At 34.0% G+C, this 16,423-nt stretch overlaps 2 protein-coding genes across 3 annotated transcripts; both read right to left on the bottom strand.

The window, feature by feature from the left end:
- Nucleotides 1–242: 242 nt before the first annotated feature.
- Nucleotides 243–3,873, bottom strand: LOC102618742 (uncharacterized). 2 transcript variants are annotated; one of them, XM_006467066.4, is made up of 8 exons: nucleotides 3,009–3,873; nucleotides 2,744–2,870; nucleotides 2,163–2,268; nucleotides 1,900–1,936; nucleotides 1,559–1,796; nucleotides 1,039–1,162; nucleotides 868–953; nucleotides 243–503 (listed from the first exon to the last, which is right to left on the bottom strand). In XM_006467066.4, the coding sequence occupies exons 1-6, from the start codon at nucleotides 3,183–3,185 to the stop codon at nucleotides 1,098–1,100; spliced, it is 750 nt and encodes a 249-aa protein (XP_006467129.1). In that variant the 5' UTR covers nucleotides 3,186–3,873; the 3' UTR covers nucleotides 243–503; nucleotides 868–953; nucleotides 1,039–1,097. The 2 variants fall into 2 exon arrangements, with proteins under 2 accessions (XP_006467129.1, XP_006467128.1); XM_006467065.4 differs by having other exon boundaries at nucleotides 868–1,162; nucleotides 3,009–3,869.
- Nucleotides 3,874–6,409: 2,536 nt separating this feature from the next.
- LOC102619252 (thioredoxin reductase NTRB-like) lies at nucleotides 6,410–9,041 on the bottom strand. The gene is made up of 2 exons (XM_006467067.3): nucleotides 7,856–9,041; nucleotides 6,410–6,799 (listed from the first exon to the last, which is right to left on the bottom strand). The coding sequence occupies exons 1-2, from the start codon at nucleotides 8,922–8,924 to the stop codon at nucleotides 6,720–6,722; spliced, it is 1,149 nt and encodes a 382-aa protein (XP_006467130.1). The 5' UTR covers nucleotides 8,925–9,041; the 3' UTR covers nucleotides 6,410–6,719.
- Between the last annotated feature and the right edge of the window lie 7,382 nt (nucleotides 9,042–16,423).

Genomic DNA, 16,423 nt, shown 5'->3' with positions numbered 1-16,423 from the left:
CTTTCTTATCCTTTAAATTTTAAATTTACCATCAGTCAGTAGAAAGAAAGAAAGCAACGTCACAAATTCATTTCTGCTGCAACTTTTTATTCAAGTTCATGCAAATTCTGATCACTACCGTTCTGTTTGTGAATCAAAGAACATCGAGTGTATATCAGTTGCTTTCCCTCCGCCACACTCTTTTAAGCCTTTACTCAAAAATTCAAATATATATATATATATATAGTTTCGCACGATACCTGTGATGTGATTATCAGATAAAAATTATCCAAGAATATTAATGAATGGTTGATTAATGACAAGTTATTTACATGGCATCAATCACATCACATCAAAGATCAAAGGCTTTAAGACATTATTATTTACAAGTAAATCCACGTGACTGACATTCATGGCTGCAGCAAAACATCCTCGAATGAGCTCCTCCCAACCGCTCCAGTGACTTTGACAACAATGTATGTACAACTGTTTCTTCATTGTTAACCAAGACTAAAGATGATGACCTGCAATGTTTTAAAAACAAAGAAAGTTCATTCATAGCTCTATGATTGGAGGCGTGGTGTAACCAACAATTGGAATAAGACAGCATGCTGATGCAAATAACTATCTCTTATGTTCACAATTTCTTGTGAATGCCTTTCCAGTAAGTAGTAAATAAAAACTCTAACAAACACACACAAACAAATATCTAAAATTTAAACTCTTTTTTTTCCCTCGGTAAAGTCTCAGTTACAGATGAAGCGTCCATGGCTAATTGACTTTTTCCATTCTAACTAAATATATCATCAATCACACATAGCATTTAAACATGCAGAGCCTTTATTTCATGGAGAAATAAATACAAAACAGGACATTATAGAAACCTACCTCCAGAATCAGAAAGCAAAGCCAATAAATTGTGAGGATATAGTTGAAGCCTAAACTCATGTAACAGTGCGTTGCTCTTTGTCCAGCTGCAGTTCATGGGTTACCTAAATACTGAATATAAGATGTACAGAGAAATCACATAGACGAGGTAGGTAAAATGGCAGTTTCCACCTCAAGATGTGAATGTTCTAGTCTACCATTAGACCTTCCTTGTGGCCAGTTCAGTACTGCTAGCGATTGGAGGAGAAAGCAGGTGAGTTGTTATCTGAGCCTGTCCTAAAGTTGTCAGATACTCCTGTAAAAAGCAAGGAAATGATCTTAACACCTATTTTTACATAAGAAATTACATGGTTAGGCCTCATATTCCATAGCCTGGATTTCACTCATACAAATACAAACAACAAAGTCTAAAGCAAATAGCCATTGGAATATTGGATACAATGTGTACGTAATAAGATCTCAGCATAATAGCTATTTGTATAATTTGCTAGAAGATTTTTTCAGAAGAACAATATTGCTTTACCAACACATTGTCTTATGTGAAGTTGTATTGCTATGCTTTTACAGTATCATGTATGCATCACAGTATTGCCAATTTGATCTACAATAGCATCACAAATTGACATTTAGAGTCCATTACGCCCCAACTTCATAGACGAGCATGAAAGGCTTCTTAGGAAGAGATTATTACCTGCAGTATGTGGCGGTTGAATCATGGGAAATGCAGCTGAGGTCAATCCATTGTCATTAGGCCCACCATACGGCACAATATGATGACCCAGCATCCCATAGCCACGAACCACTGTGTTGTCATGACCGCCAGGAAAGTGATGACCCAGTTGTCCGTGTGAGTACATACCAGAGTTAACTGTTCCTGGGGCCCCATAAAGTGGAAGGTAATGCTGACCCACATAAGGATTGTAGAGACCCTGTAAAAGAACAATTAATCAAAGCAGATTAGCAGGCTAGTTGGCATAATTTTGTAGTCCTAGTAACCATGCACATCAATAGAACTATATTATGGATATTGACCTGCGGGTTGAAATATCCAGGTGCATATGCTGTATACCTGCATAAAAGAAATTGAATGAACGTCCAGAGAGCAAAAGGACAAAAGTTATTGTACTATAAGGACAAAAGTTTTGAAGCAGTTAGCACCTGGAAACATCAATAGAGTATTAAATTATATCAGTTGGCTCCTTTTGTACTTCAAAGCAGAATAACAATTTTATCTCAACAGACCCAGTGGGCTTAAAAGGCCATAGAAAAATGTTTGACTAGAACATCCAACTCACCAATAAGGATGCGGATGCATAAACGCAGATTGATAATTGTAAGAAACCGGTTGGTGGTGACCAGGACTTCCAAAGAGAGGGGCTGCAGATGATGGCCTTGGATGCCCTACAAAAGAGACATTGAAATTTTAGAAACAAGGAACACAGAACATAGAGGTTGACGGAGGCACAACACAAGAGCCATTCTTGATCTCTAAGACTAATTTGTGCCCCCCACAACGGCAATATGTATACAATATAGGGTTCACTCCCCTAACCATTGCAGCCACTTTGTAATTGTAATGTACACAGTATAGGACATTTTAAAGAACACCCAGAAGTGAAAATAATAATAATAATAATGAATAAAACCTGTATCCTTATAGGATTTGGATGCAGCCACTCTGAGCCAGCTTTACACAGATTCCTATCCATTTCTAAAACACTTGCAATATTCTATATTAAACACTGAGTTGTGATGAAGTAACCATACATCATGGACCACAGAAGAGCAATTACAAGTGAGCATTAGGGTTCTCGTACAGATTAATGAAAAAAAATTGAAAAGGGGAAAAAAATCTCAAGAAATGGAAGAAAGATACCAAAAGAGGGCAGATCTGGTCGAGTTCGGCCTAAATGAGCAAGATTACAATTAGCTTTACGCCCACCAATCATAGGACTTGGGTTGGCACAAGCTCTCAGAGCTGACCCCGGATCACGAAATGTCACCTAAAATTGGAAAAAGAAAGAATCACAGCAAAAAAAAAAAAAAACAAACTAATAGTGTTAGCATCATGCCATCAAAGTAATCGCAGCTAGCTTTGCATAAAAGTGTGACAAATCACAAATAAGAAAGAAGGTGCATACAAAACCGTAGCCTTTGGAACGGCCGGTGTTCTTGTGAGTGATAACGACGGCTTCAAGAATGTCCCCAAACTGCTCAAAGTAAGTGCGGAGAGTGTCGCTGTTGGTCTCCCACGCCAACCCTCCAACGAATAACTTCCGGTTTGCGCTGTCTGCTTCTGCTCCATACGCACCAGCCATCAAGATCAAGCCCACCAAAACAGTTAAAACTTAAAAGCGATTGCTTTCAGCTTCCTTCCTTTTTAACTTTTTAACTTATAATTGCTTCTTCTTCTTGTTAGCCTTTATTTATACACACATACAATATAATAATACAATACAATACAAGAAGAAGCGCTTTCATCTCACTTGGAATTTTGAAACTCAACAGCATATTAGTTTAACTTAACTGTTGGTGATAATAGTAGTTAACAAAATTAATTAATTATAAATTTTAACTTCAAAGTTAAAAGAAAGGAAGAAAAAACTACAAGTTTCGGAATTACCCTCCCCTCCCATCAAAAAGATTCTCTGCTTTTATCTATTTTTTATTATTAAGGAAAAAAGAAGAAGAAGTTAATTTGCTTCTTGTATTTAGTTATTATTGATAATAATCTCTCAATCATAAGGGACAAATTCTGCAGTCGGGTTGCAGGAGAAATGGACATACGCTGTGATTGTGTTGTGTGTGTGTGAATAGTTACAATCAATCAAAATGAATCGCGATGTAATAATGATAATAATAAAAAAGGGGAAAAAAAATTTAATAGTAAAAGATAAAGGATAGTTGAAGGTGTCCAAAATAAATAAGCTAATAGCTAAGCTTCCTGGCTGCCTCCTGTACTTTATCGCGAAAGAGACATTCAATTCGGAAAGAAGGACTAAACGAGTGTGTGGGCTGTCAGACATTTCCTTTGCCAACACTCAACAAACATCATTCTCACTTAGGCTTTTTCTTCCTCTCCTTTTCCGCATCCATACAACACACACACCTACTTCTTCTGTCATTTCTAATCTCTTCTCGTATTCAAATTGGGCCCAACATCAACTCAATCACTGCCGATTGGGCCTATATCTCAAACATAGCAACTGGTACACTGGGCTGGTTTGTATTCAATTTTGGTCCAACCATTTTTATTACATCATTATTCATTTGATTGAGATATGGCAACTTTCTTCTTTTTCGTATGGCTAGCAAGCTAATGCTGAATTCAAAAGTGGAAGTCGACTTATGATAATTTTGAGCCACTACCTTTCATTATTTGCTGGTTAAGCTCAAAATATGTTTCCCTTGAACTCCACCATAGACTTTAGCAAGATCCATAATGCTAATGCGCTGGTTATATGAAATGGGCTTGGCCCGTCCCATGTGTTGATGCTTACTTGGACCAGGAGGAGACGCCCCAAACTCCCAACCAATACAGTATTTGCATAACATTTGAATGGGAAAACTAATTCTTGACCTAAATCCCAAAAAAATGCGGCGGAATACAAACTAAGTTTGTTCAATTTTTAAACGTAATCATCACACAACTAATAGGATCATACAAATTAAAAACTGATTCGAGAACATTATATATATATATATATATATATATATATATATATATATATATATATATATATATATAGACACCTGGCTCGTGATGGTCATCGTCGGAATGATTATATATTCATATTTTCGTGTGAGGATGTGTAAACGAGACCACTCCCCCCCTACCCCCCCCATTGTCGTCAGTTTCATCATTGAACTTAGCCATGCAATCCAGGTAGGGATGCCCATGGGTACTACTCACTACGAATTTACTGTTACCAAACTCTGTATCCACAAAAAAATTAAATCATCAAACCTATTTATAATCTGCAACGGGTTTTATTTTTTTATTTAAAAAACAATTTGCCTGTTGCGAGTTTAGCAATTACTAAATCTACCTACAATCGACAGCGGATTTTTTTTTTTTAGGTTTTATCATTTAAAATTGTAAATATTAAAACAATGACTTTAATAATATATAAAAACTTAAATTATATAATTCAAACTATAAATTTATAATAACAGCCTAAAAATCCACATATAATACTCAATTCTAAATTTATCAATGTAGATAAGAAATTAAAATTCAACATTAAAACAATTCACAAGATATATTAATTTAATACAAAATATTTCTGTAGTAGGCAAGTTATCGTCACTAATATCAATGTGTTACTTCATCTTTTAATCAATATATAAGTATTATTATATAAGTATTATCAATAATATTAGTAAGTAAAAATTTTATACAACTATCGTGTACAATAAATTAAACAAATAAAAATCCAACTTTAGTAAGTAATAATTAATTTCAAGTCATTAAAGTAAAGTAAAATAATAATAATAATAATAAAGTTAAAACAAAATATTAGTAATATTAAACTTGAAAATTATAAAATGTCTACTAATTAAAGGCTTATTATATACATATTTGGAATTATACTTTAGACTAACAAATGAATGACACATGGACAATAATAAGGATGAAATTGATAAAATACATAAAAATATCATTTGGAATAATTCACTACATTGTTTAGGCTGGAAATTAATGGTCATGGTTGGATACTTTAAGATATTTATGAGAAAAGATAACCTAGTACAAAATGAATATCCTTATCATTTTTTCCTTAAATATGACACATACCTCTAAAAATATCCCCTTATTAGAGATGACATTCAGCCATAACTTTTATGCATTCTTCTTATTACTAGAATTTATAAATATTTTTTCACATTAGGACATGGCATCATCTCCTCTCCTCCTCTCCTCTCCTGTTGTCTCTCTCTCACACTCTCTTTTTCTTCATCTTTTAGATCATCGCCCACTTCTTCATTTTTAGAAGACCATTTATATTTTCCACATTTATCATCCATCCTCTTCACCATATTATCACTCTCCATATCTTTATTCACTATCTTCATCTTTATCTCTATCTATCTATCTAACTTATGTTATTCATCTTGTATAACGTGAAATCTTATGTAATCTCTTATTTATATAGTAGATTGATGATTAATTGCTCCCGTAAATGTAGGCCAAAGGCCAAACCATGTAAACTTTGTGTTTTCCTTTACAAACTATCTTTAAGAATTAAGACTTTAACCTATATATATTTATCATTAAAATTTTCTAACTTTTATGATTAAAATTAAAATCATAAATAATTAAAATAAAAAGAATGCAAGTTGATAGATACCGACATGGATATCCAGCGGAATTTTCTCAATATCAAATCTACCCACAAGCTACAGCAAGTTTTAGTTTGAAGTAGCAAATCATCTCATACGAGTAAGTTTTTATGAGAAGATTTGGGCGAGTCTGCCAGTAGTAGATGGCCCTCCAATATTATTAATGGTTGAAATCTTAACAATGTCATACCAGGCTTCATCTAGGAAATTTCTAATTGTTAAATATCAATAGATTTATGATGACAATAAGGTAAAGAATAATATATTCTTAAAAAATTCCAACCAACAATTACATTCTAAAATGCAGCACTAATACCAACTTAAAACAAATTCCTTATCCAATTAGTTTTTCCAACCAACTATTGGAAGCCAATAAATAAGTCACCAAGACAGTACTGATTCATCACTTGAATTGGTCGAGAAAAGGCCTTCTTCATTCAGAGGTAGATTTAGATCAAGTTTGCATGTAGACTATTCTGCTTTCATCATATCCCAGCCCTGCCATTATCCTACAGTGAAGATTCACTCTTATCCTCGTGAGATCCTATCTCTTGCAAGTAATGCTCAGCTTCCAAGGCTGCCATGCACCCTGCAAAAACAAAAGATTTCAAAGTCTTCAGAAAGCTTAACCAACACAAGGTACTCAATTGTAAAGATGATTTTCCATACTGACCACGATAAGTTTGCATTTAGTATGTTAACTCAGAGCACAATCTTAGATGGCATACAATACAATGACGGTAGATATGATGTGCTACACAGTGAGTCATCAACAACAATGACTTATATGCGCCATCAACTGAATAGAAATGAAGAGAAAACAAGTTTCAGTTCCACTTGTTTTATTTTAGGTAACCACCCATGTATTCTACCATCTAAAAATCCTACATAAGTTCTGAGTCCCATAGTATACCGCCACCAAAGTAATCATACTATGATTATTCATGAAGTGCAGATGATGTCAACTTTTATACATGACTGAAGATCGTCAAGTTCTGTCAAATTATTTATCCATTAGCAAAAAGTATCACCAACCTCTCTATAGGCCACGCAAAAAGTATGACCTCAATTAATGAATAGAGGTTGCCTTCAAGGCTCATGCTATACATGGAATCTCTAAGGTTAAAGATCATCAATCAAGCTAAAGCCCATCTCACCTCAGCCAGACTAATGAAGCGAGCAGAGCCTAGGCTAAGCAAAACAACCCATTTGATTGCATAATCAAAAGTTGTCGAACAAAACTGATACCTGGACCTGGACTTGCACAAATTTTAAACCTAATCTAGCCAGATGGAGGTTTGCTTGAGTTTAAGCTCAACCAGGACAAGTGAAATGATAAAGTATAACAAATAAATGAGTACCAAAAGATGGAGCCAAAATACAAATTTCATTGGATTAGTATTGTGTATGGCAATCCCGTTATACAATAAGGTGGTAGTCAAACTTAGGAGAATTTCTCAGCTTATATGCCAAAAAGAGTAGTATCTCAAAAATTATACAATTAGGTGATAGTCAAACTTGGGAGAATTTTGCAAGTTCCAAAGCCCAAAAGACTCTAGTGCACATAGTTTAGCTCAATAAATAATGAAGTGTTTAGAAATAGATATCAAAATTCATGAGGGCGTGAGTGTAAGAGAGAACTAACCAGTGCCGGCGGCGGTAACAGCCTGCCTGTACTTCTTATCCTGAACATCTCCAGCAGCAAAAACTCCAGGGACACTAGTGTGTGTAGTCCCAGGTTTGGTAATAATATAACCATCAGAATGCAGGTCCAACTGACCATCCACAAACTTAGTAGCAGGCTCGTGTCCAATGGCAAAGAACAAGCCAGACACCTTCAAATCAGAAACCTGTCCAGTCACCAAATTCTTCACCTTCAATCCTCCCAGAACCTTCTTATCCCCTTCTCCATAAGCCTCTATAACAACCGAATTCCAAATCACATCAATCTTAGGGTTCGTAAGTGCCCTGTTTTGCATAATCTTCGAAGCTCTAAAACTATCCCTCCTATGAATTATATAAACTTTTGATCCGTACTTTGTCAAAAAGTTGGCTTCTTCCATGGCTGAATCCCCGCCACCAATCACGGCCAAGGGTTTGTCCCGAAATATCGGAGCGGCTCCATCACACACTGCGCAGGCCGATATGCCACGGTTCCAGAACGCATCTGAACCGGGGAATTGCAACTTTTTGGCAACGGCGCCGGTGGCGACAATAACAGTATCAGCAAGAACGGATTTGGAATCTGTAAAAACTTTAAAAGGGCGGGATTTGAAGTCGACTTTGGAAACGGTCTCGGTAAAAATCTGGGTGCCGAAACGGAGAGACTGGTTGCGGCAGCGATCCATCAAGTCGCCCCCGAGAATGCCCTGGGGAAAACCGGGGAAATTCTCGACGTCGGAGGTGGTGGTGAGTTGGCCACCAGGCGCAATATCATTGGCCATCCAGCCCTCGAAGAGAATGGGTTTGAGCTCGGCTCGGGCGGCATAGATGGCGGCAGTGTGGGCGGCGGGGCCGCTGCCGATGATGCAGACTTTGGTCTTGAGGGTTTGTATTTCGTCCATGGCGTTGCTGATCTTGGGAGCGGTGGTTGCGGAAAAAGAAGCGGCCGCCGCGGCGGAGGAAGTAGTTACAATTCCAAAAAAGGTTCGTGCTTTGGTCAGCAGTGATCTCAGCTTAAGAGTAGTATTACCATTAGGGCTTCTATAACTCATGGTATTTATAAAATCAAGAAATTTATTTATTCCTTTTGCCCACACGGGCCACACCACACCACCAGCACACGTTTTATTTTTGGTTTTCGCTTTGACTCTGGGCGCCAAAACGCGCTCCCAACTTCAGGCGGTGGGAGAAAAGTGTCTGCTTTTCTAAATTTCTAGATGCTTTAATCAAATCAAAGCAAAGATTTGCCGCCACAACATCAATCACAATCAATCATCATGTGTATAACATGCTTAACGCCTAAAATTATAGGATTCCCCTTAGGTGCAACAGTGGCACCGTGCCACAGTTGAACCTAATCGTTGGATGCAGTTGGATGTCAGTGGATCCCACCAATCCAACTGCATCCAACGGCTAAGTGCAACTGTGGCACGGTGCCACTGTTGCACCATAGCCTGATCCAAAATTATAATGTTTCCCATATCTTTTGATATGCCATCCTTTTCTCCACCGGTTAGATTACTTCAAACATTCCCTTCCCTTCGATGTTTGCTCGGCGGCTATGCCTCTGTATGAGGAGATGAAAAAATGAGTTATGCTAAATCTTGATTGACGTAAAAATAAATAGATTATAATTAAAATCCATGATTTCAGCTTATTAGGACTTCTATTATAATCTATATCATGCTATTTTTGCTAAGAAAAAAATGTTTCTGTGCAACCAAGATTCATTTGCCCACTTATTCATTGTTCAATTTAAATGTGTAAATAGAATGCAAAGTACACAAGTAAGGATAAAGTATATTATTATTATTATTATTTTATTTTTTACTCCTTTTTTTTTAATTTGCTTTGCTTCCTTTGTGGGCATGCTTTGTTCCAATTCCAATACTTTACTTGCCTTACTTTTTATACATTTCATTTCTTGGTTGAATGTGACTGAGGAGCTAAAATATAAGAAAAACTAAATAAATTACATTGAATAAGTCGAACCGAATCAAACTCAAAATAAAAATAGTCCGAGCCCAATTGAATTTGGCCCACACCTAAATTTTATGTCAAAAGTACCATTTCGCTTCTATTTTTGTACCAGACATCGAAGGTAGCCGCTTATTGGTTTGTTGCTTCCAGCCTACAAAATCTTGTTGACGCCCACAATCACAAAGTCGGCAAAACCCCGTTCGATTTTGGGCCACATAGCCGTAATGCAGCAAGTTATTGGGTCAGTTTGGCCCAGACGGAAAAAGTCGATTACCATTAGCACTTTAGCAGTGTGAACCCCGGATAGCGATTCGCAGCAAAGTGGGCGACCGTTAATTCCATTATTCCAACCTAACCTAACCTCCCTTAATTAAATAATACAAAAGGAAAAAGAAAGAGGCAAACATCAGGCATTGAGGCGTAACTTGGCATGTTGGATTGAAGTCAAGAGATATTATCATGGCACTTGCTTCTAAAGTTACAAGCTTTACTTTTAACTTTCGATTTTCAAATAATTTTTCTTCTGATTGTTTGATTAGTCAAATAATGACAATGTGTTAGGTCGAAAATTCCTTACGTTAGAAATTAGAATCTTCAATTCCACCTACTCTGAACCTTCCCGAGATTGCCACCCTGCAGCTGCTTCATCACCGCCGTAGGTTTGTTTTTCTCTCTTTTATTTTATTTTTTATTTACTACCCAAGAAAAATTAAATTATGTTGACGATGCACATTATTCGTTTCTAAAGCAATAATACAAGGGGAAATGGCATTCCGAATTAAACTCAAGAAGGCCGCGCATATTAATATATGCTGCATTGTACAGAAAGACAACAAGCAGTACTCTCTAAATCTAAAAGCAAATGTGTCCTCAATCAAGTGAAGCAGACAAATTGAATAAATGTAATTAAAAAAAAAAAAAAAAAGGAACATTAATTATGACTGACTCTGCAAGCTAATTAATTTTTAGGACGAACCTAGCTAGCTCTATAATATATTATAGATATTTACATTAGTGGGCAAGCATATTACGCCGCAGCAGGTTTTTGGTCGACGGAAAGAGTAGAGGATCGTTTGATGAACTCCAAGCAATCAGCAATGGCTTCCGCATAGAAAGAATTAGAGCGGCCAAAGGATCTCATTGATCTACAGCCTACAGATGGTTGATGATATTCATGACCCTGGGAGCTCATACTATTAACATTCGGCACTAAATTTCTCTTGCTGCTGCTGTTATTTCTCTTGATGTTGACGAAGATGCCCTTCTCCTTCTTACTTAGTATTAGCGATTTCAAAGCTCGGCCATATGAAAATCTCCACCTGCTTAATAGCCTGAACAAATACACAAACCTTGCACGTAACCCTTGTACTGAAAATCTCTTTGTCTTTGAGACGTTGATCCGAAACCCTTTTCCTTTGCAGCAGGATGATGATGATCTCCTTCCATGACTATTAATTCTGTTGTAGTACCTCATCGTGATATGACTCATCTTTACATATGCATATGCTTGCAGCTTATAATCCAAAAAACACAGCTAGCACAACACTAGAATTGAATTAATAATTTCTTTAAATACTAAAGAAGCTTACCTTTCGTCCCTGATCACTCTTTGAGTTATGTATACAAATACATATACATAAAGTTGAAGGGCGACTTTTTCTCAGGAAACGGCTTGGAAACGGTGTTGCATGTTTGCAGCTGTCTTTAGAGTTTTTATATTTATATTGCGCGTGAATTTGCACCGAGGGTTTATCAGTGAATTATTTAATTTAATTCTGCGTGATTAATGTAATAGAAGACAAAGTTATGCAATAATTGTAATGGTAGGCCCAGTGGGGACAATGATAATAAATATTAAAAAGAAAATTGCAAGTGTTACTTTTCAAATTGGATGGCTATTTTTTGTTTTTTTTTTTAATGAGTGAATTAGATGATTAATTAAAGTGGTCTTGTTATATATATTATAATAAAGATTAAAGACCAATTGGGGTATCAATGAGTAATTGCTGTGTGGCATACTAAGTAGTAGATAAGCATATTTAATTAAGGAGCTAAAGTTTTTGACTAGCTACTTGTTTTTTTTTCTCTCTCTCTCTATTTTTTGTTGTAATTTTAAATAGGGTTTGTTGTTGATTGGTGGGTGTTATTCTGTACTCCATCATCAGAAAGATATAGTTGCTTAATTAGTATATATTATTTTTGCTGGAAAATATTTTAATTTTTTTATAACAATAAGAATATATAATCATAAATCATAGGACGAGAAATTAATCTTCGATGTTTTTGTCCCGGCCAGGCCACGTGATATTTGTGGTCATCAACTACGAACTAATAAGTTGTTACAAGTATTATTATTTAATTTATTATAGATGCAATTCTTGAATCGGGTTATCGGGAATTAATACCTGCCCAGCGCGTCTCCATTTTTCAGTGAACTATGTACAAATGCCTCGCGAATGCGGGATGCGACTTGGGTTAACTTCGGAGAATAATTAACATACAAGGGTGAATGGGGAACAGAAGTCAAATGTCAAAAGTCAGCGGCATTGTTGGTAATTAAACGCCGCACCGTTTGTTTGTGTGTTTCTATGACTTTCGCAACGGGAGCCACTAGCCACGCGGCAGCATGAGCTGAAAACACTTGGCAGTTGGCAGGTATCCCTTTGGTCGGTTGGTATTGGACTTGGGCTTCGGCTTGGCTTGGCTTGGCTTGACACTTGAATCTTGAGCTTCAACCAAAACTGTCTTGGTCTAGAGTCTTGTCTCAGCCCACTCCTCATATCAACTTAATTTACGTATCACGTATTCTGTTTCTCCTGTCTGCAAGCATTTGTTATTGGGGTCCGCTCAACGTAAGTTACGCTCAGCCCGTCCAATTTTATATAGTCCCCCTATACTCTATATTATTTATATTTTATTCATAAATATTATAAATTTTTTTAAATGTAAAATTTCGTTTAACCCCCTTATACTCAATTTTATTTTATTAAAACCATAGAGTATGAATTCGCCCCCATAATTTTAAATTCTCAAAATAACCTCCATTTAATTAAAAATATAATTATTGTTAAATGAATTATAATTATAATTATAATCATAAATATTTTTTAATAGATTATTGTTATTATTAATAACGATAATAAAAAATATTATAATTAATTAATCTATTAACAATAATTAATAATATTTTTATTAAATTGTTAGTAATAATAATAATAATTAATGATAATCAACATATTTATGATTATAATAAAATGGAATAAACACTGAGTCTATATTTATATAGGAGACTCTTTTATATTTCTATACATTTTAATTTCAAATACTTTTAGGATTTTTTTGTTACCTTCATAAATAATGATTTTGTAGGCATCTCATTATTAAACGGTCATTTTTAAGTGCTTTTTGCTAAGTTGTTACACATTCGAGGATGTAAACACATTTTTCTTGCTTCTATTTTTTAAATACAAAATTATTTTTATTGGGTCAAGCTTAAAATTCTGACAGAAATTATCATTCATTGGTCTCTTGAAACCCAATAATGAGTATTTAAAGTCGAAGGTAGCATTAGCAATATATTTACTATTAGTTAGATAATCATTAATTATTATTATTATTATTATTATTATTAACAATTTATAATGCTTTTTATTCTTGTTATTAATAATAACAATAATCTATTAAAAAATATTTATGAGTTGACTTATTGGTTGCAGATTAAAATGATGTGACATATGAATTTACCACATCCGTTAACATGCGTGGTAAGTTTCTTTATAACTTACAAGTAAATGTAGTGTTATTGTTTAATACTAAAAAAATCAGCGGATCTTATAATAGGATCCACTATTTTATCATGACAAAAATTAATAGATTATTTTATCATTTAATTAGCATGCTAAAGTAATTATAATGACATTGACACAAATTTTAGTTATTGCGATATTATTTTTACTCATAAAAAAATGTGACATTATTGTTAATAAAAGTTAGATCATACATAATAAAGACTTGGTATTAAAGTAAACTCGAAAATGTTTCTTTTCACTTAAAATTTTCATTTATTACCTATGTCGTATAGTTTAATGGTTATAAATACTTATTTAACCTCATTAGTTCTTTTTAAAATTTTGTTATTATTTGATTGTATTTTTAGTAAAAAAATTTAAACTTAAATAAGTTATTTTATTTTTAATAAAAAAAATTACTTAAATAAACTTAATTTGAAAATTTATACTTTTATTCACATAATATAAATTCATTGAAGCAAAACCATTTTTATCTAACAAGTTCTTCGATGCTTCTAGGATATTAATAGAAGATGCAAGGGGGGGTCAACTTGCCGAGTTAGAAGTTATCGAAAAAGAAGAACAAATTCTTAGAAAACATTATTTTAACACTGTTAAAGGTAGACCCAGCCGAAATTTCTGAAAGAGAGAGATAGTGAAAGAAACTTGGGAGCTGGCTCTATATAATTAAGAAGATAAGGGCACAAGTAAAGCAAAGCAAAGCAATTACTTATTTTTTGATTTCTTAATTTTCTTGTTTTTTGTCTGCAAACAAAAGAAAAGAAAAGAAATCAATTTTTTATTTTTATTTTTATTTTGATTGATTTTCTTCTTTGAAGTTGAAAAACGAATTTTGTTAGTGAAAACCCCGTTCTTATATTCGATGGAGAAGATTTTTCAAAGATTTTTCAAAGTCGAAACGGTGGATATGCTGGTTAAGGACGACTTTGAAGCGAGTGAAGTAGTCACTCTCAGAGAAATAGCTGCCGTGTCTTTCCTCCAATTACATATGTGCTTTAATTTTGACCCACTTCTTTTAATTTTTTTTCAGTAATTTTAGAATTATTAATTAATTTCCCAATAAATTAAAATGCAATGCATGGAATATTAATTTTTATATAAATAAAATAATTAATACGATTGCTTGCTGCTGATCAGAAAAGAAATTATGCTCGTACTGACCGCGTTTGTGTTGTTGGTTGGTATGCAGAATTCAAAGTCGTCTGATAAACTTGATATTACATCCTGCTATGACTTACTTCGATCAATTCATCTCAAGGAATCAATTTCCGGTGTTAATTTATTCTACATACAATATAATTTCACAGATTAGATTAATTAATAAATTAATTAATTAGATTTAACATGATGATGATGATGATGATGAGACTTGTTTGTTTGTTTATTTGATGATTATGCATTAGGAAGTGTAGGAGATGATATAGTTCTTGCTGCCAATTGTTGCCTAAACATTACTTAGAAGATTTGAAACAATCTTTCTCATTCCCTAGGTTTCTGGTAATTATATGTATACACACACGTTCAACATTCAATTAATTGAAGGTCCAAATGTATGCTTTTCAATCACTGAATAGGGAAGCAAATTACAATGAATTTATGTGACTGTCAATTTAATTAGAGATAGAAGACAATCTTAAGAAAAATTCTTACCAATATATGTTTATGCTTGGAGGATAATCATAATTAAAAAAAAAAAAATCCCCTAACATCACATTGCAAGAGCGCACTATCTTTTTCTCTCATTTTCGTACAACAATGCAATGCTTTTTGTAGATTTCTTTGTATTTTCTTATATGTTCTATGTATTTTTTTTTTTTTGTCTTTCACACCTATTTTATATACAATAAGAGTGCTTTGCTTTTAATCTTTGAGTTATAGATTTGTAATGATCGGCTTGTTTGGTTACACCAAATTGTCCCTATGATGCATTAAGAATCCAAGAAAACAAAACACCCCAAAGGAACTTGATAATCATAACTTGAGTTTGATCAGCCAATCAAACTTCAAATCCATGAACATTAGAATAAGAGTGCTAGAGATAGATTCTTATATATTTCCAGGTACTTTGCTTGGTTAGATCTAAAAAATAAAAGAAAAAAATTAGTAATGAGCATCAGTTCGGTTCGGATCGGTACTTAGTTCGACTTAAACATTTCTGTTTGGATTGATATTAATTTTGAAAAAACCGAATAATATAAGGACCAAACCGTTACTGAATTGAAAATTTTAGATTCGGCTTTGGTTCGATTTCTTAGTTTAAGACCTTATTTAAAAATTAAAAACAAGTTGCTCAAGTCGATTTGAATTTCATCATATTCTTTCCATGATTTTTGTTACTTTAGATCAAAAACAACAAAAATCAGATACTAAAGAAAATTATTAAATTATTAATTGAAAAATAAAATCTAAAAATAAAAATCAAATTTGTAAAAGTTGAAAGGTGGATGGTGAATTTTTGGAGCAGTAGCAAGCGGCACAGTTGCAGACATGACGACGGAGGCTTGGGCTGGTGGCTTTCGCGGATGAGGAATTATGGCTAGTGGATTAAGCTTTTGATATTGAGATTTGTAAGGGGCGGCTTTGATTTTGGAGAATAAGGTTTTATTTGTTACTGAGGTGCTTTAATTTTTAAGGTATAACTGCTGTAGAAAAAAAAAATATTTATGAAACAAAAATTAATAATATATAATGAATATAAATTTCAAATAATAATTTTGATAAAATTATTAAAAATATAATAAATTTGTTATTATACAAGTGAA

This window comes from Citrus sinensis, chromosome 7 (assembly GCF_022201045.2).
Source record: "Citrus sinensis cultivar Valencia sweet orange chromosome 7, DVS_A1.0, whole genome shotgun sequence".
NCBI classification, from domain to species: Eukaryota; Viridiplantae; Streptophyta; class Magnoliopsida; order Sapindales; family Rutaceae; genus Citrus; species Citrus sinensis.
Note: the sequence above shows the minus strand (reverse complement) of the source record. Positions and strands in the feature narration are given on the sequence as shown.